The 26990-nt window shown below is 38.9% G+C and overlaps 1 protein-coding gene across 1 annotated transcript in view; it reads left to right on the plus strand.

Annotated features, from left to right (window-relative positions):
* Positions 1-26990, plus strand: part of LOC132400772 (pecanex-like protein 1) — a 232878-nt gene that overhangs the window by 98230 nt on the left and 107658 nt on the right. Inside the window, exons 17-22 of the mRNA XM_059982121.1 lie at positions 9521-9630; positions 12164-12269; positions 14620-14712; positions 16736-16886; positions 21974-22115; positions 25826-26003. Of these exons, the coding sequence (XP_059838104.1) occupies positions 9521-9630; positions 12164-12269; positions 14620-14712; positions 16736-16886; positions 21974-22115; positions 25826-26003 (780 nt within the window). The remainder of the gene's footprint in view (positions 1-9520; positions 9631-12163; positions 12270-14619; positions 14713-16735; positions 16887-21973; positions 22116-25825; positions 26004-26990) is intronic.

Here is a 26990-nt window from a genome sequence, read left to right on the forward strand (position 1 = left end):
ATTGATTTTAAGGATTGACTGAAATTGTTCCACAACAAACTGTGGTCCATTGTCACTGACTAGTAGTGATAGTGATCTGATAGTGATGAGAGTGACATAGGACTAGTGTTCTGGAACACCAGTCCTCTGTCACTCTCATCACTATCAGATTTTTCAACAGCATGCAGATTAGTGCTCATTTTGAAGCTGCCCCTTGACTTTTTATCTTTTTCTATTCCCTGTGCAATCCATTTATTTTTGTCTGCCTGGCATGCTCTTTGTAAATGTCCTACTTTATTGCATTTTCTGAAAGTTTCATCCTTAAACCTTCATTGTATGTGAGCCCCTGTAATAATGGTAGCACAGTTTGTTTCATCATACAGGCCTCTGTATAGATTGTGCAGTTTTGTTTACTCTCACTTTTATTTCTGACTGCAACTCAATTGTGTCTCTGTCTCCGACTTCCATGATACAACAATTTCAACTGCTTTTTTAAATGTAATTTGTGCTTTAGCTTTTTTGTAAGATTCCACACGCTAAACAATCTCAATGCATCATTAAGCCCATCGTTGAACTGACAATACTTAGGCAATCTCTTCAATTCAGCCACGTATGCTGAAATGGACTCCTTTCCTTTTGGTTCCATTTATGAAACCTAAAGCATTCTGTAATCAACAATGGTTTGGTTCTAAATATTCCTGCATTATTTTCATGATACACCAAAGCTCATTTCTGCTGGTTTGATTGGAGCAGTCAAACTCCTAAGCAGACGGTATGCCTTTAAATCTGATGCACTCAACAAAACTAGTACTTGTTTCTCATTGGCTTTAAAATCTGCTTTAAAATACTGCTCAGTATGTTCAGTATACATATTCCAGTTATCTGTAGTTTATGAAGCCTGTCAATCTTATCAATGTAGGTAGCCATTTCTGCTCTTCATGATTGTTATCACCCAGTGCTCACTGTTTATGAACTCATGAATTCTTCCATGTTCTGCTTTTTTAAACGGATTTGTGTCTTCCCTCTGGAAAAACGTGCTGTGCTGTTTTTTTATAACTTAAATGTCTCATTGCGCTTCCACAGACAGGTAGTTATCTCTTGTTCATTTAAAAATTCCTTGTTGCTGCTGTTACATTTTGTAACTCCAAACATAAATTGAATTGCAAGAATCCCAAAGGATAACTCATGTATATTTGTTTTTACTTTAAGGGAGATGTGCACCCAACACTCTTAATGAGGCTTCACCAATGTCTTATATAATTAGAACATGACATCCCAACTCCTGTGCTCAAAATAGAACATAGAACATTACAGCATAGGAACAAGCTTTTTGGCCCAAAATGTGGTGCCAGACTGTTTAAATTAGTAATTAAATGGTCAATTAAACTAATCCTTCATGTCTACATAATGTCCATTCCATTTTCCTGACATTCATGTGTCCATCTAAACAATTCTTAAAAATCCCTGATATATTAGCCTTTACCACCACCCCAGGCGCTACATTCCAGGCACTTTCTGTGCAAAAACAAGACTTGTGTCGTACATCTCCTTTTAAAATTAACCCCCTCTCAATTTAAATGCATGCCCTCTCATATTAGACACTTCAACCCTGGTAAAAAAGATGCTTTTTACCAGGGTTGTCTATCTATGCCTTTCAATCTTATAAATTTCTATCAGATCTCCCCTCAGCCTCCACTGCTCCAGAGCAACAACCCAAGTTTGTCCAACCTCTCGTTGTAGTTCAAGTTTAATTGTTATTGAACCATACATGAATACCTACGAATACAGCCAAATGAAATAGTGTTACTTTTCAAGGAGGTCAAGGTGCAAAATATAGTAGCAACAGTCAGTCGTTTTTATTCTCATGTTAATCCTCAATGTGACAGATGTCATTTAGATGTGGCTTCATTGACCCACATGTTTTGGTCATGTCCTACCTTACATAATTATTGGAAGGACATATTTGCTACCATTTCCTCAATTTGGTATATTGATTTACAACCTAATTTTATCACTGCAATTTTTGGTATACCAAATGAAGATGACAGTCGACTCTCCCCTTCAATTAGACGAATGATTGCCTTTGTAACATTAATGGCCAGGAGATCTATATTACAAAATTGGAAAGAAGTAAATCCTCCTACCACATTTCAGTGGTTCTCTCAAACTATTTTTTGTTTAAGTTTAGAAAAAATTAGAAGTACTATTTTCGATTCATCAATTAAATTTGAAGAAACTTGGAGACTGTTCATTCGACACTTTCATATGAATTAATTTGGCTTCTTCCAGACCTTTACTCTTTTTATTCTTGTTCTGGTATGGAGTTCCGGAGTTTTTGACACTACCATATACATATAAACTATTATTATTGCCCATGTTAGTTTAGGTTTATTTTTTTATTTCCTTAATATACATTTTTTCCTGTATTTTATATATTTTTTTCTTTTGATGATTATTTTTAATCTTTTTCATGTATAATCAATATAGGTTAGATGGATTATTGTACGATCTTTTTTTTTGCTGATAGCTTAATAAGATATTGTTATCTTGTTACTAATTTAATTCTAAATCTAATGTATTCATAACCTATTTAATACAATACTATGTTATGTTTTTATTTATATATGAAATTTAATAAAAAGATTGAAAAAGAAAAGAAAGAACAGTCAGTCACAGCACAAGGCACACATTGCACATGTAAGACAACAGTAAACTGCAGTCATACATTAAAACAATATATCAACCAAGTCCCTGAGTCCATGAATATTGCAGTAGTATGCAGTTGAGCACAATAGATCTTGTCTTCTATCAAGCGAACATTGGAGAGCATTATTGACTCCAGCATGGATGCCATACCACACTGCTTCTGGTGGAGTGCACCGACGCCAATGCCTCTCTCCTGCAAACAGGTGGCACAGCTGCAAACAGGTGGCACCGTGGTTTCAGGTCTAGTCCTTGCTACGACCAAGGCCATGCAGCTCCCCCACAGTACACCATTGTCATTTGCAGGTTATTATAGCACATGCCCTCTATTCCAGGCAGCATCATCATAAACCTCTTCTGCACCCACTCCAAAGCCTCAACAAAGTTTTTGTAGTGGAGCAAACATAATTGTATGAGATACTCCAAATGCAACCTAACTAGAGTTTTATAAAGCTGCAACATATCTTCCTAACTTTTGAACTCAGTGTCTCAACTACTAAATGCAAGAATACCAAATGCCTTCTTAACCTCCTGATGTACCTGTGTAACTACCTACAGGGAGCTATGAATTTAGACCCCAAGATCCCCCCTACTTATCAACACTGTTAAGTGTCTTGACTCTTTAACAGGAGACTGTTTACCTTTAACCTACCAAAGTTCAACACTTCCCACTTAGACAGGTTAAACTCCATTTGCCATTTCTTTGCCTTGATATGCAACTAATCCAAATCTCGCTATGTTCTTTATGAGTCTTCCACACTATCCACAAAACCATCTCATATCATTTGCAAACTTAATAACAAACCTATATACATTTTCATCCAGATTATTTTTATATACATCACAAACTGTGGAGATCCCAGTACAGATCCTTGTGGAACATCATTAATCAAAGGCCTCCAGCTAAAATAAGTACCTTCAAACACCACCCTTTGTTTTCTATGGGATAAACCAGATCTGAATCCCAATGGCCAATTCACCATTGATCTCATGTATCTTAATCTTCTGGATACGCCTCCCAAGCGGGACCTTATCAGATGCCTAAATAAAATCCATGTAAACGGCATTCACACAATCATCAATCACCCATGTCTACTTGTCAAAAAACTCGATCAAGTTAGTAGGACACGACTTGCCCCACACAGAGCCAAGCTGATAATCCCTAATTAGGTCATTGTTTTCCAAATGCTCATAAATCCTATCTCTGAGAATTTTCTTCTGTAACTTCTATGCCACTGACATGAGACTCAATAGTCTATAGTTTCCAGAATTATCCCTTGTTCCCTTCTTGAACAATGGACAATATTAGCTATTCACCAATCCTCCAGACCTCGCCTGTGGCTAAAGAGGACACAGAGATAATGGTCAAGGCCCTAGCAATCTCTTCACTTGCCTTTCTCAATAACCTGGGGTATATCACGTCAGACCTTGGGACTTATCCACTTTAATGCTCTTTCAGAGATCCAACATCCTCCTCTTCTTTTCCTCTAAATCCCCAAGTATATTAATACTCTTTGTACTGATCTCCCTATCCTCAACATCCTTCTCCTTGGTAAATACTAACATCACCCACATCCTTCACATGCAAGCAAGTTTTCTCCCCTTTATCCTTGAGTGGCCCCACCCCCTCCCTAGTTACCTTCTTGCACCTGATGTATGTGTATAATGTCTTGGAGTTCTCTGTAATCTGACTTGCCATAGACTTTTCATTACCCCTCCTGGCTTTCCTAATTCCCTTCTTAAGTTCTTTCCTGACTTGATTTTCAATTCTCAATGGCTAGCTTCCCAAGCTTTACATATTTATCCTATTTCTTCTTCACTACATTCATCACCTCCCTCAACATCCAAGATTCTCTTACCTTGCCATCCTTGACCTTCCTTCTGACTGGAACATACTTGTCCTGTACTCTGGATAGTTGGTCTTTAAATACCCTCCTTATGGTGGATGTGGTCTTGCCCAAAAATAGCTGTTCCCAATTAATTCTCCCTAGTTCTTGCCTAATATTTTCATAATTTGCCCTGCTCCAGTTTAATGCTCTCCTACAAGGTCCTTACTGATCCTTATCTAGAGCTATCTTAGAATTTAAGGAGTTGTGGTCACTGTTCCCTAACAGCTCACCCATTGTAAGGTCGGTCACTTGGTCAGGCTCATTACCCAACACCAGATCCAGTACAGCCCCTCCCCTCATTGGACCATCTGCATATTGATTTGAGAAACCTTCCTGGTTGCACCTAACAAATTCTGCCCCATCTGAACCACTTCCTGTAAGAAGGTCCCAGTTTATATTAGGGAAGTTGAAGTCCCCCCATGACAACAACCCTAATTGTTTTTGCACTTTTCCGTAATCTGCTTGCATATCTATTCCTCAGTGCTAAAGTACAACCCCAGCAGAATGATTGCAACCTTTTTCTGTTTGAGTTCTACTAATATGGACAGTTGCATTATGCCCTCTCTGAGTACAGCTGTGATATTGTCCCTGATTTGTAGTGCAGCTCTCTCCCCCTCCTCTTTTACTTCCCTCTTAAAACATAATAACCCAGGTCATTAAGCACCTATTGAGCTGTCCCTCTCTCAATCAAGTCTCTGTAATAGCTACAACATCACAGTTCCATGTATTACCCATGCTCTAAGTTCATCGCCTCTACCCATAATATTCCTAGCATTAAAAGGCACACATTTCAAACTATGTATTCTATTGTATCTTTTACTTTGCTCCTTTCTGTTTTAACTTGCCCTGACATCTAACTTTCTCTGCATCCCTCCATTTTCTGACCTGTTACTCTGGTTCTAGCCCCCTGGCAAACTAGTTTAAACCTTCCCAAATAGCACTAGTGAACCTCCCAGCCAGGATGATGTGTTACCTCCCAGGTGCTAGGATCCAGGATGCCTTGGAGTGGCTGCAGAACATTCTAACATTCTCGGGAGGCGGGGGTAAACGAGCTGCCAGAGGTCATTGTGCACACTGGCACAAATGACATAAATAGAAAGCGGAAGGAGGTCTTGCACAGACAGTATAAAGAGTTAGGAGAAAGGTTGAAGAGTACGATCTCCAAAGTAGTAATCTCCGGATTATTCCCAGTGCCACATGCTAATCAGGATAGGAAAAGAATAATAATTCAGATGGATGAGTGGCTGAGGAACTGGTGCAAAAACTCCAAACTCTGGAACACCCCAGGATGCATTGTAGTGGCATTAGGTTAACAGCAGTAAGTGAAGGTTGATGAGTTTTTGATTAGTAAGGGTGTCAAAGGCCACAGGGAGAAGGCAGGAGAATGAGGTTAAGAGGGAAAATCAATCAGCCATGATCAAATGGTAGAGCACACTCAATGGGCTGAATGATCTAATTCTGCTCTTTTATGATCAGCAGATCAATGGGCCTATTTCTGTGATGTATCTCTGGGTCTATGACTGTAAGTAATATAGCAAAAACAGGCCCTTTGACCCATAGAGCTTGCACCAACTAACTGCCATCCATTTATAGTTATCTTGTATTTAAAAATTAGCAATAGAAAGAGAAAAGTATTTTTAAAAATTCAACACTGATGTCTTCAGGCTATTTAAACAGCCCAAGAAATTAAATGTTCCTTATGTTTGATGTAATGTGTGTGGAAGTGTGCGAAGTGCAACAGGTACATAATTATTAAGTCCGTTTGGAATGTGTGCATATACATGCAGGTGGGTATTCAACATACTTTGTAAAAGTAGGTGAATTTAAATTCCCACACATTCCCCTGGATTTAATACTTCCCAAATGGGCACCAGCCCAACTCCTTGTTGACAGAGAGCCAGAAACCTTCAAAGCAGCTGCCATCATAATTGAGGGCTCATTTCTCTTGAGGAAAATAACTATCAAATTGTCTGTTGTGTTCCTACTGACAGAGTTTAGCGCATCACCCTGATGTTTAACAGTCTGCTAAACTGGAACCGGCCTCTGTACAGGTTACAAATGCCTGGTCTATGGCCGCCCCATGTACCATTACAGGTCTTTCTGTCTCTCTCCACTTTCAGTAATTATTCTTTGTTATCAATCTTATGTGCCTTTGATGCCATTGATCAAAAATAAAATCCAATGTGTTGGTATTTTAGTGGAATAAAGGAAATTACAATGGCATGAGAGGAGAACTGGCCAAAGTTGACTGGAAAGGGACATTTGCAGGAAGGACAACAGTGCAACAATGGCTGGAGTTTCTGCGAAAAATGAGGGGAGTGCAAGACAGATATTTCTAAATAAGAAGAAATTTTCAAAGGGAAGAAAGACACTATCATGGCTGACAAGTGAAGTCAGAGCCAAAGTAAAAGCAAAAGAGAGGGCATATAAGGAAACCAGAGCTAGTGGGAAGATACAGGATTGGGAAGCTTTTAAAAACTTGCAGAAGGAATCTAAGAAGGTCATTAGAAGGATGAATTATGAAAGGAAGCTGGCAACTAATAACGAAGAAGATACTAAAAGCTTTTTTGTATATAAAGGGTAAAAGAGAGTTGAGGGTAGATATAGAGCCAATAGAAAATGACGCTAGAGATATTGTAATAAGAGATGCAGAGATGGCAGAGGAACTGAATGCGAATTTTGCATCAGTCTTCACAGTGGAAGGCATCTGCAGTATACCGGACATTCAAGAGTGTCAGGGAAGTGAAGTTTGTGCAGTGAAAATTATGACTGAGAGGGTGCTCAGGAAACTTAATGGTCTGAGGGTGGATAAATCCCCTGGACCTGATGGAATGCACCTTTGGGTTCTGAAGGAAGTAGCTGGAGAGATTGTGGAGGCATTAACGATGATCCTTCAAGGATAGATTCTGGCATTGTACCAGATAACTGGAAAATTACAAGGGTGGAAGGCAGCAGAAAAGAAACTACAGACCTGTTAGGCTGGCATCAGTGATTGGGAAGTTGTTGGAATCGATTGTTAGGGATGAGATTACAGAGCACCTGGAGGCACATAACAAGATAGGCCAAAGCCAGCATGGTTTCCTGAAAGGAAAATCCTGCCTGATGATCAATTCTTTGAGGAAATTACAAGCAGGGTAGACAAATGAGATGCAGTAGACGTGGTGCACTTGGATTTTCAGAAGGCCTTTGACAGGGTACAGCATGTGAGGCTGCTTGGCAAGAAAACAACTCATGGAATTACAGGAAAGTTACCAGCATAGGTGGAGCATTGTCTGGTCGGCAGATAACAGAGAGTGGGAATAAAGGGATCCTATTCAGTCTGGCTGCTGGTTACCAGTGGAGTTCCACAGGAGTCGATGTTGGGACCACTGCTTTTTACAATGTACGTCAATGATTTGAACTATGGGATTAATGGTCTTGTGGCTAAATTTGCTGATGATACAAAGATAGGTGGAGGAGTGAGTAGTGTTGAGGAAACAGAGAACCTGCAGAGAGACTCAGATAGTTTACAGGAATGGGCAAAGAAGTGGCAAAATGAAATGCAATGTTGGAAAGTGTATGCTCATGCAGTTTGGTGGAAAAAATAAATGGGCAGACTATTATTTAGATGGGGAGAGAATTCAAAATGCAGGAATGCAAAGGGCCTTGGGAGTCCTTGTGCAAGATACCCTAGAGGTTAACTTCCAGGTTGAGTCAGTTGTGAAGAAGGCAAATGCAATGTTGGCATTCATTTCTAGAGATATAGAATTTAAGAGCAGGGATATGATGTTGAGGCTTTATAAAGCAGATAACACTTAAAGTATTATGTGCAGTTTTGGGCTCCTTATTTTAGAAAGGCTATACTGACATTGGAGAGGGTTCAGAGAAGATTAACAAGAATGATTCCAGGAATTAAAGGATTACCTTATGAGGAATGTCTGGCAGCTCTTGGGCTGTATTCCCAGGAGTTCAGCAGAGTGAGGGGGGATCTCATAGAAACATTCAGAATGTTAGAAGTCCTGAACAGATTAGATATGGTAAAGTTATTTCCCATGGTAGGGGAGTCCAGGACAAGAGGACATGACTTCAGGATTGAATGACGTCCATTCAGAACAGAGATGTGGAGAAATTACTTTAGTCAGAGGGTGGTAAATTTGTGGAATTTGCTGCCTCGAGTGGCTGGGGAAGCCAAGTCAATGGGCAGAGATAGATAGGTTCTTGATTAGCCAGGGTATCAAAAGGTGAAGGCAGGGGAGTGGGGATGACTGGAAGAATTGGATCAGCCCATGTTTGAACAGCAGAGCAGACTCAATGAGCCGAGTGGCTTACTTCTGCTCCTGTACCTTATGGTCTTATGATTACAGTGTGAGTGCAGTTATTATATGGATTGATTTTCATGTATTTTTCAGTTTATGAGCAAAAAAAAAACTTGTTTATTACCTGGAGACAGACTGTATGGGAAAACTCTGAAGAAACTCTAACTATTACTAACTGGGGCAGCACAGTTGTGTAGCAGCTTTTACAGTGCTAACAACCCGAGTTCAATTCCTGCCACTCTCTGTAAGGAGTTTGTACATGTTCTTCATGACCACATGGGTTTCCTTGGGGTGCTTAGGGTCCCTCCTACATTCCAAAGACATACATATGGTTAATGAGTTGTGGCCATGCTATGTTGGCACCAGAAACACGGCAACACTTACAGGTTGCCCAGCACAATCCTCGCTGATTTGAATGATGCTGCTCACTATGTGATTTGATGTACATGTGATAACGCTAACCTTTTTAAAAATCTTTAATCTATTTTTAGAACTCTATCAACATTTAAATTGCTGAAAACTATATGGACTAAGGTTCTTGAGACTTTCTGAATGGCTGAGCATATTTAAGCAAATCCTCCAAATGCAATAAAATTGAGTTTTGCATAAACAAGTGGGTTGCAGCCCTGTCATTTAGTTATCTTCGTATTGCAGGGACCATGGGATGCTCAGCATATTCCAACCCTATTTTCTGCTTACTGTGGACTGTTGGTTGCTTGTTCCTATCACCTCAGCAGACAAAGCAGCGAACCAGCAGTGTTGGTGTAAGTAATTTTAATCAGAAATCTCACAGTCAAAGTAGGTTGATTTGAATTACTCCTTTGATCACATCAAGTTCATCTGCAGGTATAAACTGGAAGTAATTAAAATGTGGATTAGGTGTATTTGTAATTGAGAAGAGTTGCTCTGTTCAGAATACTTTAGCCAACAGAGTCCATTTTTTTAAATGCATAACCACAGAGATTCCATAAGGGCAGATAATGATGATTTTATTATTTTTAGTGCCAAGAATAACTGTCTGAATAATTTTTCATACATTATTGATGGTATAATGTTGTTAATTGCGACTGAAAGCTACACTAAACAATGAAGGAGGTTAAAACAAGAGAGGAACATAGTGTGGTGACATTGAAGGCTTCTGTTAATTATGTGCCTGAGGCTAGGTACTCTATTTTGAAGATGAAGACAGTATAAATAGCCAAAAATTAATGAATGTGCCTTTTAACAACTGAGGTTCTGGCCTTCAAAATGCCATTGAAATATTTTGTAGTTAACAGAACACATACTCTCTCAAGTAGTTGAAGCAGAAGCTGGCCATTCAGCCCTTTGTGTGGTTTCTACTATTCAATAAGATCATGGCTGGTATTTCACCTTAGTGCCATTTTTCTCCTCTAACCCCTTATTCTGTGATGTCTTAAATATCTAAAAATCTACCAATTTCTGTCGAGAATATACTGAATAACTGTCCTCCAAGTGAGCAGTGATTTTTGTGTAAAGAGACTCTAGCATTTATGGACGCCAACATTTTTTAATATCTCAGCATTTACAAAATACTCCACATTTCTTGTTTATGTACATAGGTGCATGACTTTCACATTTATGCTTTCATAATGCTTTACAGCAGTCAGCTGTAAGATCAGGGTCTAAGTCCTGCCACTGTCTGAAATGAATTTGTACATTCTCCCCATGACCACGTGGGTGTCCTCTGGGTGCTTCAGTTTCCTCCCACATTCCAAAGACACATAGGTTTCTGTTAGTGAATTGTGTATATACTGTACTGGTGTCAGGACACCCCGATGCACAATCTTCATTGATTTGACGCAAAACAATTCATTTCATTGTTACGTAAATGTGACAAATAAAGCTCATCTTTATCTTTAAATAAATTCAGCAAATAAAGCTAAACTTCAAATACATATATATACTTTTAAAAAGTCAGCACAATTATTCAGAAAGCATCACACCTACCCATGACTAGCAGATAGCTTTTCCAGCAAACAAGCCACTTTCCCCAACTTAAAGCTTCATAAGATCTTGATCTCTAAGAATTATTCTCATTGTCTTTGCCATTGCTTGGTTTCACTGCCCAAAGGTTTTCTCTCACTCTCACACTTCATATTCTTGCTCTACCCATTCTTTACTGTCCTTGGTACCTTCTATGCAACTTCTGCTCTCAGGTCCACTATTTAAGTTAATCTTGTGTCTGCATAGATTGCTGAATTAAGTTTTTTTTAGAAATTAAAATTCAAATGTCTAATCTTATGGGTGTTCATCAGAAGTGTGATCTGATAATAGAGTGGAGCGAGAAGTATGTGCACTGGGTCAGCAAGAAATGGATGTTTGAAAGACAGTGATTACCAATAGGAGAACCCAAATCCAGAAATAAAAATGGCGCAGAGAGAGTTGTCAAATGGTAAGGGGTTTGATGATGTAGATAACGGAAAAAGTACATCAGCTGATGGAGGAATCCAAAACAAGAACACACAACCATAAAAGTAGAGCAGTGCTCTTCAAGAGTTAAATCAGGAGATGTTTCTTCACACAGAAAGTGGTGGAAATGTGTCTTGTCTGAAAAGGCATTGAATCTGGAATAACTTCCAATGTTTAGACCAAGACTTCTAAATGTTTGTAAGGAAAGAGAAATAAGGCAAAACAAGGATGTGTTGGCCAGAGCACAAGATGCAACAAAAAACAGCAACATTCAACAATTGTAAGAATAAATAATAAATAAAATAAATAAACTTAAAGATAAAGTATAATAGGGAATAGAATGTGCATAAATATCAGTATTTACAATGTAAAGAGCAAGATATAAAGTAGTTTACAATGTTCTCATTGTCTGAGTTAATAGTTAGAGAGATTGAGGTGGTTAACTAGCATGGTTGATCAGATTAACTGCCTGGCGGAAGAAACTTTTAAGAAGGTGTGAAGTTTTTGTTTAAGTAGCCCTATTGCCCTTTCCAGAAGGGTGTTTTTGGAAAAGGCAGTACGCATAGTGGATTGCGTCCACAATGATTTTTCCCATGAACTTCTTTGTCCTGGACACATACAAGTTGTACAGTATTGGTAGACTGCTGGCAATGCGCTTTTCAGCTGACCAGACACTTTGCTGTGGTTTTTGTTTATTGTGAGAGGATGCTGCACCAAACCAGACAGTAATGGCTGATGTGAGGTGCTCTCTATGATGGCAGTAAGCAAAAGTGGGTAGGTGGTTGCTTAAAATCTTCAACATATGAGGAAATGTAGATTACATAGACAGAATTACACTGTTAAAAGGTTGTTTTGTTTTTATAACAGGTCCCTCATTCGCTCTAAATTGACCAATGAATTGGAAGTCCAGGATCCTGAACATCCTCTTTCAAAATACAAAGATGCTCTTCCTGAGCAACTCAGGAATTCTGTGGTATGTACCCCTTGTCATTATTAATTGTTATATCCTAATTTGACAGCACTGGGGTTTGGATTATTGAAATAAAGCATTTGAAATTTTACGTAGTGTTGGATCTTCTGATTCTCAGTATAGTAAACTTCAGTTTTATTTCCAAAATTGATGCAGAAAGATACCACATCTCCAGGGGGTTGAATTATGAGTTTGAGTTGCATAATCTAGTCTTGTCTTCACTCTAAGTATGGATGATTTAAGTGGCAATCTAATAATGACGTTTAGAATGATTAAACATTGCTATAGAATAGACAGAGAAAGTAACACTCGTCTGTTAGCCATGTCTAGATCTTAGGAAGCACTTCTTCACGCTGTAGGTAGTGGAAATCAGAAAGTCTCTTTCTCAAATAGGTGTTGAGGCTGTTGTTCATCTGAAAATTCCAGAAATAAGATTGATAAATTTAAATAAGTGAAGGGGAAGAAGCCGTGTAGACAGAATCACCAAATGAATTAGCCATGATCTCATTGAATTATTCATGGAACTAAATAGACCGCTGCAGTTCCTAATAGTCTTTCTGACCAGTGTTCCGTTCGAGGAGTAAGGATAAAAGATTATAAAGATAATTATTAGCTTTATTTATGAATGTACATTAAAACATCAGAACATACAGTTTGCATCAAATCAAATCAGTAAGAATTGCACTGTGCACTTGTAGTGTCACCACGCTTCTGCTGCCAATATAGCATACCCACAACTTAGTAACTCTAACCCGTACATCTTGCCCTCGGGACCTAGACCACCAGGTTCAGGAACAGTTATTATCCATTGGCCATTAGGCTCTTGAACCAGAGGGGATAATTTCACCCAATTTCACTCGCCCCATCACTAAACTGTTCCCAAAAGCTATGGATTCACTTTCAAGGACTCTTCATCTCATGTTCTCAATATTTATTGCTTACTTTTTCATTATTATTATTTTTTTTATTTACACAGTTCATTGTCTTTTGCACACTGGTTGTTTGTCCATTCTGTTGGAATTGGTCTTTCATTAATTCTATTTGTGTTTCTCATATTTTCTGTTAATGCTTGCAAAAAATGAATCTCGGGGCTATATTTGGTGACATATATGTACTTTGATAATAAAGTTACTTTGAACTTTAGAATGTGGGTAGAAACCAGAGCACCCAGAGGAAACCCACATGGTCAAGGGGAGAACGTACAAACTACTAACAGACAGTCACAGGAATTGCACCCCAATCATTGATCGCTGACACTCTAATAATGTTACACTAACCGCTACAGTCCTGTACCATTTCTATATGCTAGGAGTATGCTCTTATCAAACATTTCTGCTTATGTCAAGAGTCTGTTACATGGTTCTGGACAAATAGTCACCTTTTATCTTGGATCTTGGATCTTCTATCCAAGATAAATTAACTCCATGAGACCTTTAGAGAGGAAAATTATGCAATAGGTACAATAACCGCTGGGTGTTAAACATAGACTCTGCAACTGCCTCTGTTGATTTCAACATGATGGAATTTCAGAAGATAGGAACAATGCTTGCAATTAGGTTTTGAAACAGTTTTCCAACTATTGAAACCTCAGAAAGTTTTGAAAGCTGCTATATTGAATCTGCTTCAATTCGAGATTGTTTATTGTCATTCTCTGGTACATGAGTGTAAAGAAGAATGTAATGATAGCTACTCCAGATCTGCAGGATCATAAAAAACATAATTAGCATAAAGAACACAATAAAAAAAACACAATAAATATAAATATAAAAGCAATCCTATAAAATACAGTGCACAAGTAACTGTTCAGATTCTGAATGGGAATGATCTTACCCATGAATACTACCTCGCTATTTTTTACTCTCTTTTTGAACTACATGTATAATTTTTAATGTATATTTTTAATTGTAATTTATTGTATTTTTTATGCCTTGCACTGTACCGCTGCTGCAAAACAATAAATTTCATGACGTATGTCAGTGATATTAAACCTGATTCTGATTCTGAAATATACATAGACTGATTACTCCTTCACAGATTGTAACAACTCTGCACAGAAAACCTTTGATTTTTTACCTCCTGGTTCTATAGACAATTTTTCTAAATCTGTATTCTCTAGTTGTTGACGGGGATTGGCTGTAACATGAAAAGAAAAAAGTGGGCTTAATGGAAAGAGAGTAGGGACAAGGATTAATTAGATCTACTTAGCATTTAGAGTTAGCATTTAGATTGTTTGTGACCTCTAACTTAGGAGTCACTGGAAGTTTAATGAACTTATTACATTGTTTGGTGGTTTAAAAAGTATTTTTCATTTAAAAAATCAGTTTAATGTCATAACACACTCATGTCTTTACAGAGGGAAGTCTTGAAGTCTGATCTTGTCATGTGTGCAGTAATTAGCCTCCTGACCTTTGCAATCAGCACAACCACTGTTTTCCTTTCATTAAAGGTATTTATTCATAATATTTATCTCCTTGTTGGCAATTCAATTTTGTTTTTGACAAGATGTTTCATAGCTTAATGTTTTAATAAAATAATCAGTTGAGTTTTGTACAATAGTTTTACTAGTTTGAGATATGTTGAGCCATTTGCTATTTGCATTACAAAAGAAGCACCTGTAAAAATGTATAAACAGGATAAAAATTTTAATCAGGACATTGGTACTTCTTGCTGTTGCCATTGAGAAGGAGGTATAGGAGCCTTAGGTCCCACACCATCTGGTTCAGGAGCAGTGATTAGCCTTCAGTCATCAGGCTCCTGAACCAGTGTGGATAACTTCACTCACCAAAACACTGAACTGATTCCATTCTATGGACTCATTTTCAAGTCATGTTCTCAGTGTTATTTATTTGTTTGTTTGTTTATTTGCTCTATTGTGAATGCCTGCAAGAAAATAAATCTCAGGGTAGTGTATGGTGACATATATGTATTTTGGTAATAAATGTACTTGAACTTTGAGCTTACTCTTTCACAGATATTAAAGGAACCCAGTTAATGGTATATATGTTCCATATGTGAAAGTGGATGATGTTGTCAACAATTTGTATCTTGTCGCCTGTGAAGTCTTTCAATGACTTTCCTTCCTTATTCGTTACACTTGCACAGTTCTTACAGACACTAATGTATGGTTATTTTTATGTAGCATCAAAGTGAATTTTTAGGCTTTTCTTTCTGGTGATTTCTTTTAATTTTCAAACTATAACTCTAAGAGAAGACAGCAAGGTAACCCGGACCTATTCTGGAATTGTTCTCAAGTTGACTAATTCTTCTGTTTCTCTTTTGTCTCTGTGAGAAGCATTAAATCTGACATATTTTCTCCCGGATATTTCCTCAAGTTAGAATTGGAACCTTGATACAGGATTCTAAACAAGCAGAGGAATCTTGTTATTTGCTATTCTGCCTAAGGCCCAGCAACACTGCTCCAAAAGAAGGTCTGCCAACTCTGGTTTAGGGTGGTAATTTTAAGAGTAGGGCTTTAGCAATGGGAACAGCCACAAATAACCAACCACTGAAGATCGAAGATTGAGAAGGGAGCAGAGATTTTGGTGGTAGGAATGGAGCAAACTCAAAGTCTAGTTTATTTTCATGTGCACAAATACATGTATGCATAGGTGCAATGAAAATATTACTTATAGCAGGATCACAGACACATCGCGCCAGATAAGCAGCATTCACAGATATAACGTAAATTAAACTTGTACACAATTTTTACAAGAAAGAACACAAATAGAACAACGAAACAAAGTTGATATTTGTGCAAAGTGATCAAAGTGTTGCAATACTGTAGTAATAGGGTGTGCCAGTTGGTTCAAGAACCAAATTGTTAGTGAATTATCCATTGAACCTGATGGTGTGGGACTTCAGGCTTACTGTATGTATCACCTGCCTGATGGTGTCTGTAAGACAGCATGGCCAGGATGGTGTGGATCTTTGGTGATGGGTGTTGCTCTTTTGAGGCAATGTATCATATATATATTTTTAATTTAATTTAGAGATACAGATTGGAACAGGCCCTTTGATGCCAGCAAGCCAGCTCCACCCATTAGACCCATGTGACCAACTAAGCTAGTAACCTGTACATCTTTGGAATGTGGGTGGAAACTGGAGCACCCAGAGGAAACACATGCAATCACAGGGAGAACTGCTTATATACAGTGGTGGGAATTGAACCCAATTTGCTGGTACTGTATGAGTGTTACGCTAACTGCTGCACTACCATGCTATGCCATCTCTACTACTGATAGTAGGCCATAGAGATGGTGAGGGATTTGACATTGGCATAGAGAAATTTAAAATAAAGCATTGTTGAACCTCTAATGGAAGTTATCAAGTCTTGGAATAGATCATTATCTGCCTGGTTTCTTCCTCTCTTCAGGAAACCTTATTGAGGCTGGCTGCAAATTCAATTTTGGTTGTATTCTTTTGGGAAATTTTAACAGCCACCTCCATTTAAACATCTCCCTTTGTTTCAGCCGATTCTTAGTTTTGTGCTGTATACTTTGGCTGGGACCATCGGATTCCTGACACATTACCTGCTCCCGCGACTCCGCACACAAGTTCCATGGTTCTGCTTTGCGCATCCTTTGCTTAAAGCCAAGGAATATAATCAGTTTGAAGTCCAAGGTTGGTAATATAAAGAAACTACAAGTTGTATCTTTCAAGCCACTGGGAAATTAAAATATGATAAACTTATCCATTCTATCAAAGTAACTTTTACAGCACAATGAATTTAGCAGTTCTGGAAGGGTAAACAGATCCAGGAAAGTTCTAAATGAAGGATCTCGGCCTGAAATATTAAATCTTTATTCCTTTCCGTAGATGCTGCCTGACCTGCTTAGTTCCTCCAGCATTTTGTGTCTTGCTGGAGGTACTCAGCAGGTCAGCCAATATCCATGGAGGGAAATAAGCAGAACATTTTGGGCTGCAACCCTTCATCAGGACTTCTTCCTCTGCACAGGTGCTGCCTCTCCTGTTGTGTTCCTTAGCATTTGCAGAATCTCTTGTATTTAAGTTCGAGTCTTTATCTGCCTAGCTGCATTAATATTGGAAGACATGAGAGAACTTACAGTTTTATTGTGCATGGATGTTGATGGCATGAATATTGACTTCTCCAACACGGTAGTTTCTCCCCCCCCCCCCCCCCCACCCTGCTGCTCTCTCCTTTTCCATTCCCCATTCTGACTCCCCTCTTACCCCTTCTTTTCTCTTGATCTACCCATAACCTCCTCTGGTGCCCCTCCTCCTCCCCTTTTTTTTCCATGGTCCACTCTTCTATGAGAGTCCTTTTTCATCCCTTGACCTTTTCCACCTATCACCTCCCACCTTCTTACTTCACCTCTTCCCCCATCCACACCTTCCCTCTAACCTGGCTTCACCTATCACCTTCCAGTCTTCACTACTTCCCCTCCCCACCTTCTTATTCTTGCTTCTACCCCCTTGGTTTCCATCCTAATGAAGAGTCTCGGTCTGAAATGACAACTCTTTATTCCTCTACATAAATGCTGCCAGACCAGATGAGTTCCTCCAGCTTTTTGTTGTGTAGTCTGAAAGTTAGCAAGATACCATTTGAACTGGCTTTTGTCTGCTTTCTTGTTCAATGGTTTCTATTAATCTGCTGAGATGATGAATTGCAGGAATGAATAGTCCAGTGAAAGAGATGAAATGTTGAATTGATGAGCTTCTGTTCTCCCTTCTCAGATTTCTACACAGGAGTTAATAAGCCTGAGTCCATCCATTAGCTTTAAATAATGTTACCGGTGAAAAAACACTCGAGTTAATAATTAATAAATGAATGAATACTTTATTTTTTAATCTGTTATTTGATAACTCATTGCCTGTTTACAAAGCCATTGCTGACCTAACCTGATCCCTTGGGTGTGATTTTAGTGAAATGTAAGCTATTAATTTCTCCAAATGATATTTCTGGTAAAAAAAAAGTCTAGGTTTTCTACATCATTTGTACACACTAACAGATTATAGGTGTTATCGATTAACATCTTCAATGTCAAATCACTCCTTGGCTTTGCCCTGTTGTACATCCCTCTCTCTGTCCTCCTCTAAATATGCCCTCTTGAATTTAACTGATTTTAATCACCCCATAATGGGCTCGCTTCTCTTCACCTCTCAGTGCTGTAGCCTACTGGTTTTCCACCTTGAACCATGCTGGCCCTTTAGCTCTCTTTCCTTTTCTAAGATACTGTTCAAAATCTACTGCATTGACAAAGTTTTTTGATCAGCACCTTACTAATTTCTCTTGAGGCTCTGCTATATTTTATTTTAACATACTTCCATAAATACACGGAGATGCCACTTTATTAGTTATCTCCTGTACCTAATAAAGTGACCACTGAGTGTATGTTCATATTTTCTGCTTTTAGCCCATCCACTTCAAGGTTTGACATGTTACATTAGTGGTGTGCAAAAGAGCATCTCTTAACGCACAACATGTGGTTAATAACTTGAGGTACAGTTGCCTTCCTGTCAACTTTAATCAGTCTGGCTATTCTCCTCTGACCTCTCTCATTAACAAGGCACTTTCACCCCAGAATCGCCACTCACTTGATATTTTTTTTGGTTTTCACACTACTCTCTGTAAACTTTAGAGACTGTTGTACGTGAGGCAATCAGCAGTTTCTGAGAAACTCAAACCACCCAGTCTGACACCAACAAGAGAAAAAATGCACATGCTTGAAATCCGAGCAACACACACAAATTGCTGCAGGAACTCAGCAGGCCAGGCAGCATCTAGGAAAAGAATATAGTCAATGTTTTGGGCCGAAACCCTTCAGTCTGATGCCAATAAATCATTCCATGGTCAAAGTCACTTAGATCACATTTCTTCCCCATTCTAATGTTTGCTCTGAACAACAACTAAACCTCTTGAACATGTCAGCATGCTTTTATGCATCGAATTGCTGCCACATGCTTGGCTGATTAGATACTTGCATTAATGAGCAGATGTACAGGTGTACCTAATAAAGTGCCCTCTGAATGTACATGTTATTTTAACTGCACTCCATGATACACTTCTTTTGTTATTGAAAGATTCTGTTTTGAAAATATATTCTGCAAAATCAGATTCAGATTATTTATCATTATTTACCAAAATATACAGTAATAAGTTACATTTGTGTTAACAACTGACAAAATCTAAGGATGTGATGGGGAACAGTCCGCAAATGTTGCCACATGTTTCAGCACAAACACAGCATTCCCATAATGGACAATTCTTTTTGAGCATTCAGTATGAAACAAAACAGGTAATTTTCTCAATTTCTTTGTAGTTATTAACATTACTGCTTAATACAAACGAGAGTGAACATTGAAAGTCATGTGTGAAAGTGAAGTGACAGGTGCTTGTGGATTGCTGAGGTTAGAACTGTATATGTTTATATTGGGATTACTTGAAGTAGAATTTAATTTACTTGAGCAGAAAGACAATAATGTCAAATTAAAACCTTCATGCCTTGTAACTGCACTAAATGTAAAATGGAGTTGGCTTAAAGTAAAACATCACCTGGAGATCAAAACATGATTGTAATTAAATTGAGTTCTTTGATTCTGAGAAGATATACGAAAAGGGTTTTGAATTAGACAACAAATTAAATTGTTGATTTAATACTGCATTTGCAACAGAAACATATTGAATTTTTAATGGGGCAATTTTCATTAGAAATAAATTATCTCCATGCTCTATAATTCCTCAGCACATTAAAGGATTCTCCCCAGAGTGGCTACTACTCACTGGACATATGTGAAACATCTACATGAAACAATGTTGAAGGAAAGCAGCATCCATTGTCAAGAGGTACCCACCACCCAGGTCATGCCCCCTTCTCACGCTGCCATCAGGTAGAAAATACAAGAGCCTCAGGACTCGCGCCATCAGGTTCAAGAACAGTTACTAACCCTCAGCCAATAGGCTGATAAACAAAAGGGGATAACTTCACTTGCCCCATCATTGAAAAGTTTCCACAACCAATGGTCTCACTTTCCAGGACTCTTTATTTCATGTTCTTGTTATTTATTGCTGTTTATTATATTCACGTTTGCACTGTTGTCTTCTGCACCCTGGTTAAACATTCTAGTTGGGTGACCTTTCATTGATCCTGTTATAGTTATTTTATACACTTGTTGAGTAGCCTATGAGAAAATGAATCTCAGGATTGTATATGGTGAGATATATGTACTTTGATAATAAAATTTACTTTGACTTTGAACACAGATGTATTGTTGGAGGCAGTGAGGTAGTTATGGTCTACAGGGACTTCAGTGAGGTCTGTGACAATGTCTCAAAGATTAAAGCCACTGGGATCAGGACAAGTTGGCAAATTGAATCCAATGCAACACTCACAAAATGCTGTAGAGGAACTCTTGCAGGGCTGTACTGCAAGATCCAACTCAAACTACACCTTCAAGTTCACTGACGATACTACAGAAGTTGGTCTCATCAGCAAGAATGATGAGTTGGTATTGTCTGGAGAGAATCCCCTATAGATGGTTCCTGACTTGCTCTGTTCCTTGAGCATGTTGTTCAAGATTTCCAATGCCTGCAGAATCACTTGTGTTTATAAATTGAACCCAATGTTGACTTGATATTAGGAGGTTGCATCTGATAATCAAAGGTTGTGATTGGAAGCCTATGACCAGTGGTGTACCAGAGGGATCAATGCTGAGACCTTTACAGTTATCAATGTTAATGATTTGTAGGAGGTATGATTTGCACCTGTACTGTAGATGACACAATAATGATCAATTATAGCAATGGTAGGTGGGATTTAACACTGATAAGTTCAAGGTGATGCAAAGTAAAAATGAACATGTAATCTGTTTTTCTAAGGGATAACTATTGGTCATGAACCAGGGAGAACTTCCCTGAGGCTTCTGAATTAAAACCATAGAACATTTTACCCTTATCTGTAAGTCAGTAAGGAGTTTGCACATTCTCTCTGTGACCATGTGGGTTTTCTCTAGGTGCTCCAGTTTCTTCCCACATTCCAAATAGGTTAATTAGTCACATGGGTGTAATTGGCTGGTGCAGGCTCATTGAGGTGGAAGAGCCTTTATCCCTAAATAAGGTAAAAATAAAATTATCTGAGGAGAAGATGGGAATCAGGCTAACATCTAATCTGAAAGATGACATTTCCATCAAGAATTTCTACAGAGATGTTGAATCCTTTGGGAACTGCGTAAAGAAATATTTCTGTGATCCTTAGGACCTGATGATCTGGTCTTGGGTTTGAACACAAGCACCACTGGTGATTCTAATCTTAGACACCATCCATAACCTATCTAACAGATGGGTGTAGGTTAATGGACTAGGCTGATTAGTAGCTTGGCATGTACTTGATGGACTGATGGGTCTGTTTCTGTGCTGTAACAAAAAGAAAATCTGATTTGACATTACATTCTTCATCACCTTAGAAATGCAAACTGTCTAACCTGATCTTTCAGAGTATGTAAGCAGTGACAAACTCAAATGCACCAAGTTTACCTGTGAAGGGAATATTTGCAGTCATCTCCAGATGCCCGTTATAACTTGTCTCTCCATTTATGTCATCATCAAAAATCCTTGAAGAAATTATTCATACAATTTTCTACCATTCAGTTTGATTATCTCTAGTCTATACTTTAGTTCCATCCACTCACTTCTGTTCTGTGGCCAATTATTGTATCTTTATTCTACCATGATTTCCTATTTTGTGTTTCAGACGCAGCCCAGTTGATGTGGTTTGAACGAGTATACGTTTGGCTCCTGTGCTTGGAGAAATATGCTATTTACCCAGCTGTGGTCCTCAATGCACTCACCAACGATGCTTTCTCTCTCAGCAGTCACAAGAAGCTCGGCATACAGTAAGCAGCTATATGCTTATACCACTTGTATTTAGAAATTATGTTCAGCACCTTTACCTGTTCCTATCTCTGTCTTTGTTAGTGGTGATAATTAATCAATTTCAATGCACATGTTTTCTTAAAATATTTTACATTATATATCTAATCCTGTCCCAGCACATAGTGATGAATTAGTGGGAGAGATCTCTTCACACAGAGAGTGATGAGGCTGTGGAATGGACTGCTGGAGTTGGGGAAAGAGACTGAGCTCATTCAAGGATAGATTAGTCTGGAGGCTCAAACAATTGGGCCTGAATTTACATATAATTCTTAGATATTTTCAATGACCAGTTCCATTAATCAAAATATGGTTGAAGTGAGCAAAGTTCAAAGTAAATTTATTATTAAAGTACATATTTATACTATATGTCACCATGTATTACCTTGACATTGTGGATATTCACATTAGCTGGAACAAAGAATACAGCACAGTGCAGGCCATTCGGCCCACAATGTTGTGCCATCCCTTAAACCCTGCCCGCCCCCATATAACCCTCCACCTTAAAATTCCTCCATATACCTGTCTAGTAGTCTCTTAAGTTTCACTAGTGTATCTGCCTCCACCACTGACTTAGGCAGTGTATTCCACGCACCAACCACTCTGAGTAAAAAACCTTCCTTTAATATCCCCCTTGAACTTTCCCCCCCTTACCTTAAAGCCATGTCCTCTTGTATTGAGCAGTGGTGCCCTGGGGAAGAGGCTCTGGCTGTCCACTCTGTCTATTCCTCTTAATATCTTGTATACCTCTATCATGTCTCCCCTCATCCTCCTTGTCTCCAGAGAGTAAAGCTCTAGCTCCCTTAATCTCTGACCATAATTCATACTCTCAAAACCAGGCAGCATCCTGGTAAATCTCCTCGGTACCCTTTCCAATGCTTCCACATCCTTCCTATAGTGAGGCGACCAGAACTGGACACAGTACTCCAAGTGTGGCCTAACTAGAGTTTTATAGAGCGGCATCATTACCCCGCGACTCTTAAACTCTATCCCTCGACTTATGAAAGCTAACACTCCATAAGCTTTCTTAACTACCCATTCTACCTGTGAGGCAATTTTCAGGGATCTGTGGACATGTACCCCCAGATCCCTCTGCTCCTCCACACTCCCAAGTATCCTGCCATTTACTTTGTACTCTGCCTTGGAGTTTGACCCTCCAAACTGTATCACCTCACACTTTTCTGGGTTGAACTCCATCTGCCACTTCTCAGCCCACTTCTGCATCCTATCCATGTCTCTCTGCAATCTTCGACAATCCTCTACACTATCCACAACACCACCAACCTTTGTGTCGTCTGCAAACTTGTCAACCCACCCTTCTACCCCCACATCCAGGTCGTTAATAAAAATCATGAGAAGTAGAGGTCCCAGAACAGATCCTTGTGGGACATCACTAGTCACAACCCTCCAATTCAAATGTACTCCCTCCACCATGACCCTCTGCTTTCTGCAGGCAAGCCAATTCTGAATCCACCTGGCCAAACTTCCCTGGATCCCATGCCTTCTGACTTTCTGAATAAGCCTACCGTGTGGAACCTTGTACCACAAAGAATTACGACAGAATCAACATTTTATCGTTATTAGTAATAGTAACAAATATGACATCCAAGCAATTGTTTTGTAACAGAGACGCTTTAAAAATAAAAAAACACTATTCTGAAAACTTTTAATGCATTAATGTGATGTAGAGATCCTGAGAACATATGTCAATGTTACTGTAAGGGCAGTGCAGGTTAGACCAAGTTTAAACATTAGCTTACATCACTCCCAACCTGAAGTCTGATGGCCAGGAGTGGAAACTAAATCAGATTTTACTTCAACACCAGAGCTGATACATTGAGTTTAGAAAAATGAGGGGGATCTCTTTGAAAACTATTGAACATTGATAGGCCTAGGTAGAGTGGGTGTAGAGAGGATGTTTTCAGTGGTGGGAGATTCTAGGACCAGAGGGAACAACCTCAGAATAAAAGGACATCCCTTTAGAGCAGAGCTGAGGAGGAATTTCTTTTGCTGGAGGGTGGGTTAGGATTATTGTCATAAACAGCTGTGGAAGTCATTGGATATATTTTAAGGTTTTTGATTAGTAAGGGTGTCAAAGGTTATGTGGAGAAAATAGGAGAATGGGGTTGAGAGGGATAATAAATCAGCCGTGATCAAATGGTGGAGCGGACTCAATGGGCCAAATGGCCTAATTCTGCTCCTTTGTCTTATCGTCTTATAGCGGCAGGTCAGCTGGGGGGATCAGGGATTATCGACTGTTTTACTGGTTCTCTACTACAGTTCTGAACATTGGCCTGTTTATTCAATGTAGTCACCTTGTAAAGCTATGGAACAAAATCCATGTACAGTACCTGTACTGATAACCCCTACATGGAAAGCTCACCATGTTGACTCACTTCCAGTGGGAAAATAATTATTAGAGGTGTCTTGACTATAATCATTATGAGTCTGTCCCTGCCATTGCAGAGTGGCGAAAAGGCAAGCTCACCCATTCAACTGAGGAGCAGTTTATAGTATGTGGAGTATGTCAGCTGATCTCCCCAGTGTTAAGCCAAGTGACACCATTTATGATCTGTTGCCTCCAGCTTCAGCCTTTAACTCTTCTGCTCACACTACTCTCCAGTGTGACTCAACTTCTGAAGCAAAATATGAAATGAGAAACAGCCAAAGTTGTTGAACAAAATCAACTTAGATGAACATTACTTGTCACTTTGCTGCTTTGGTGTTGGCTGGACTTCAATCTGTATAGAAAACTTAAGATTCTGGTGTTCCCAGATCCTACAAAAGAGGGGGAAATGGTATCATAGGAAACAAGCCCCATCATCAAATCTTTTAACTTACATATTTTACATATATTACAAATGTTAATTTATTCTGCACAATCTAATAACATTTTCTGTAGTGAGTTTCTGTATCCATATGTATAGTTATTATTTGCACTATCAGACAGGCTACAATTTATATCTTCTGTAGTAATGATGTGTTCAGATTGCCAGGACTAGAAGGATAGAACCAAAGTTCAAAATAAAGTTATTATTAATGTCACCATATACTACTTTGAAATTCACTTTCTTACAGGCATTCACAATAGAATCAGTGAAAAACTACACACACAGACTGACAAACAACCAATGTGCAAAAGAAGAAAAACTCTGCAAATAATAAATAAATAATACTGAGAACATGAGTTGTAGCGAGCTTGAAAATGAGTCCATAGGCCGTGGAATAAGTTCAGAGTTGAGGTGAGTGAAGTTATCCATGCCAGTTCAGGAGTCCTGATAGTTGAAGGGTAATAACTGTTCCTGAACCTGGTGATGTGGGAACTAAGGCTCCTGTACTTCCTTCCTGATGGCAGCAGCAAGGAGAAAGCATGGCCTGGAAGGTGTGAGTCCTTGATGATGGGCGTTGCTTTCTTACATCAACGCTCCTTGTAAATGTAGTCAATGGTAGATAATTTGTACGTGTCAGAATTAAATCAATAAATCAGCTACAATTCGAAAAGGAGTTTGTAGTGGAAACACAAACAATCTGACTTCAGAGTATCTGCGGAATCAATCTGGAAGCCAATAGCCTCCTCCCAGTTAAACTCACCTCATCTCTGCACTGCACCCTGAGGGAGAATGAGAAGCGTAATCTCCATTTATACTCTGCAGTGTTGCACTTTGTTTTGCAGTTGTGATGTTTTAATGATGACGGTGGCCAGTATGAAGCTGCTACGCTCCTCCTTCTGTAACCCAACATACCAGTATGTTACGTTGAGCTTTACAGTGCTCTTCTTCCAATTTGACTGCAGAAGTGCCTCCGAGACATTCTTGCTGGATTTCTTCTTGATGTCAATCATATTCAGTAAGGCAAGTGATTGATTATATAATATGTGCCAATAAATATGCAAAAAGATGCCCTAGTGGTGAGTAAATGGTGTGTGGAATATAATGAGGAATGGTATAAGATTATAATTTGTTCTTTTGTGGGATATAGAACATAGAAAAGTAGAGTGCAGTGCAAGTCCTTCAACCCATGATGATGTGCCAACCCTTCAACCTATTCCAAGATCAATCTTGCCCTTCCCTCCCACATAGCCCTCCACTGCCTTTCATTAATGTCTTAATTGTCCTTTACGTATCTGCTGCTACCACCATCTGTGGCAGGCACTTACCACTCACTCTCTGTGTAAAGTACCTCTGACATCCTCCCATTCTCTCCTCCGAACACTTAAAGTTATGCCTCTTAATATTATCTATTTTTGTCCTCAGAAATATCCTACGCCTCTTATTTTCTTATGCATCTCTATCAAGTTGCCTTTCATGCTCCTTCCCTTTAAGCTTGCTCAACCTATCCTCATAAGACATGCTCTCTAGTCCAGACAGCATCCTTGTAAATCTCCTCTGCACCCTCTCTAGAGCTTCCACATTATCTTCCAAATAATCTTCATGGGATGTGATAGTGAATAGTCTTCATGTTGGAATCACTACAGCATACAATGTTGTGCCAACCTTTGAACCTACTCGAATGTTAATTTAACCCTTTCCTTCTACATAGCCCCTGCATTTTTCTATTTTCGTGTGCCTATTTAAGAGTTTCTTAAATGCCTGTAATGTACCTGCGTCTACCATCACCTTTGGCAGGACGTTCCATGCACTCACTGTTACCTCTGACAGCCCCAATTTACTTACCTCCCATCACCTAAAAGTTATGGTCCCTCATTTTAGCTATTTCCACCCTGGGAAAAAGTCTCTGGTTCCTTTGATCTGTGTCTTATATAATTTTGCACACCTCTGTCAAGTCACCGCATGTTCCTTCGCTCCCAAGAGTAGAACCCTAGCTTGTTCAACCTATCC

This window comes from Hypanus sabinus, chromosome 10 (genome assembly GCF_030144855.1).
Source record: "Hypanus sabinus isolate sHypSab1 chromosome 10, sHypSab1.hap1, whole genome shotgun sequence".
In the NCBI taxonomy this organism is placed as follows: Eukaryota; Metazoa; Chordata; class Chondrichthyes; order Myliobatiformes; family Dasyatidae; genus Hypanus; species Hypanus sabinus.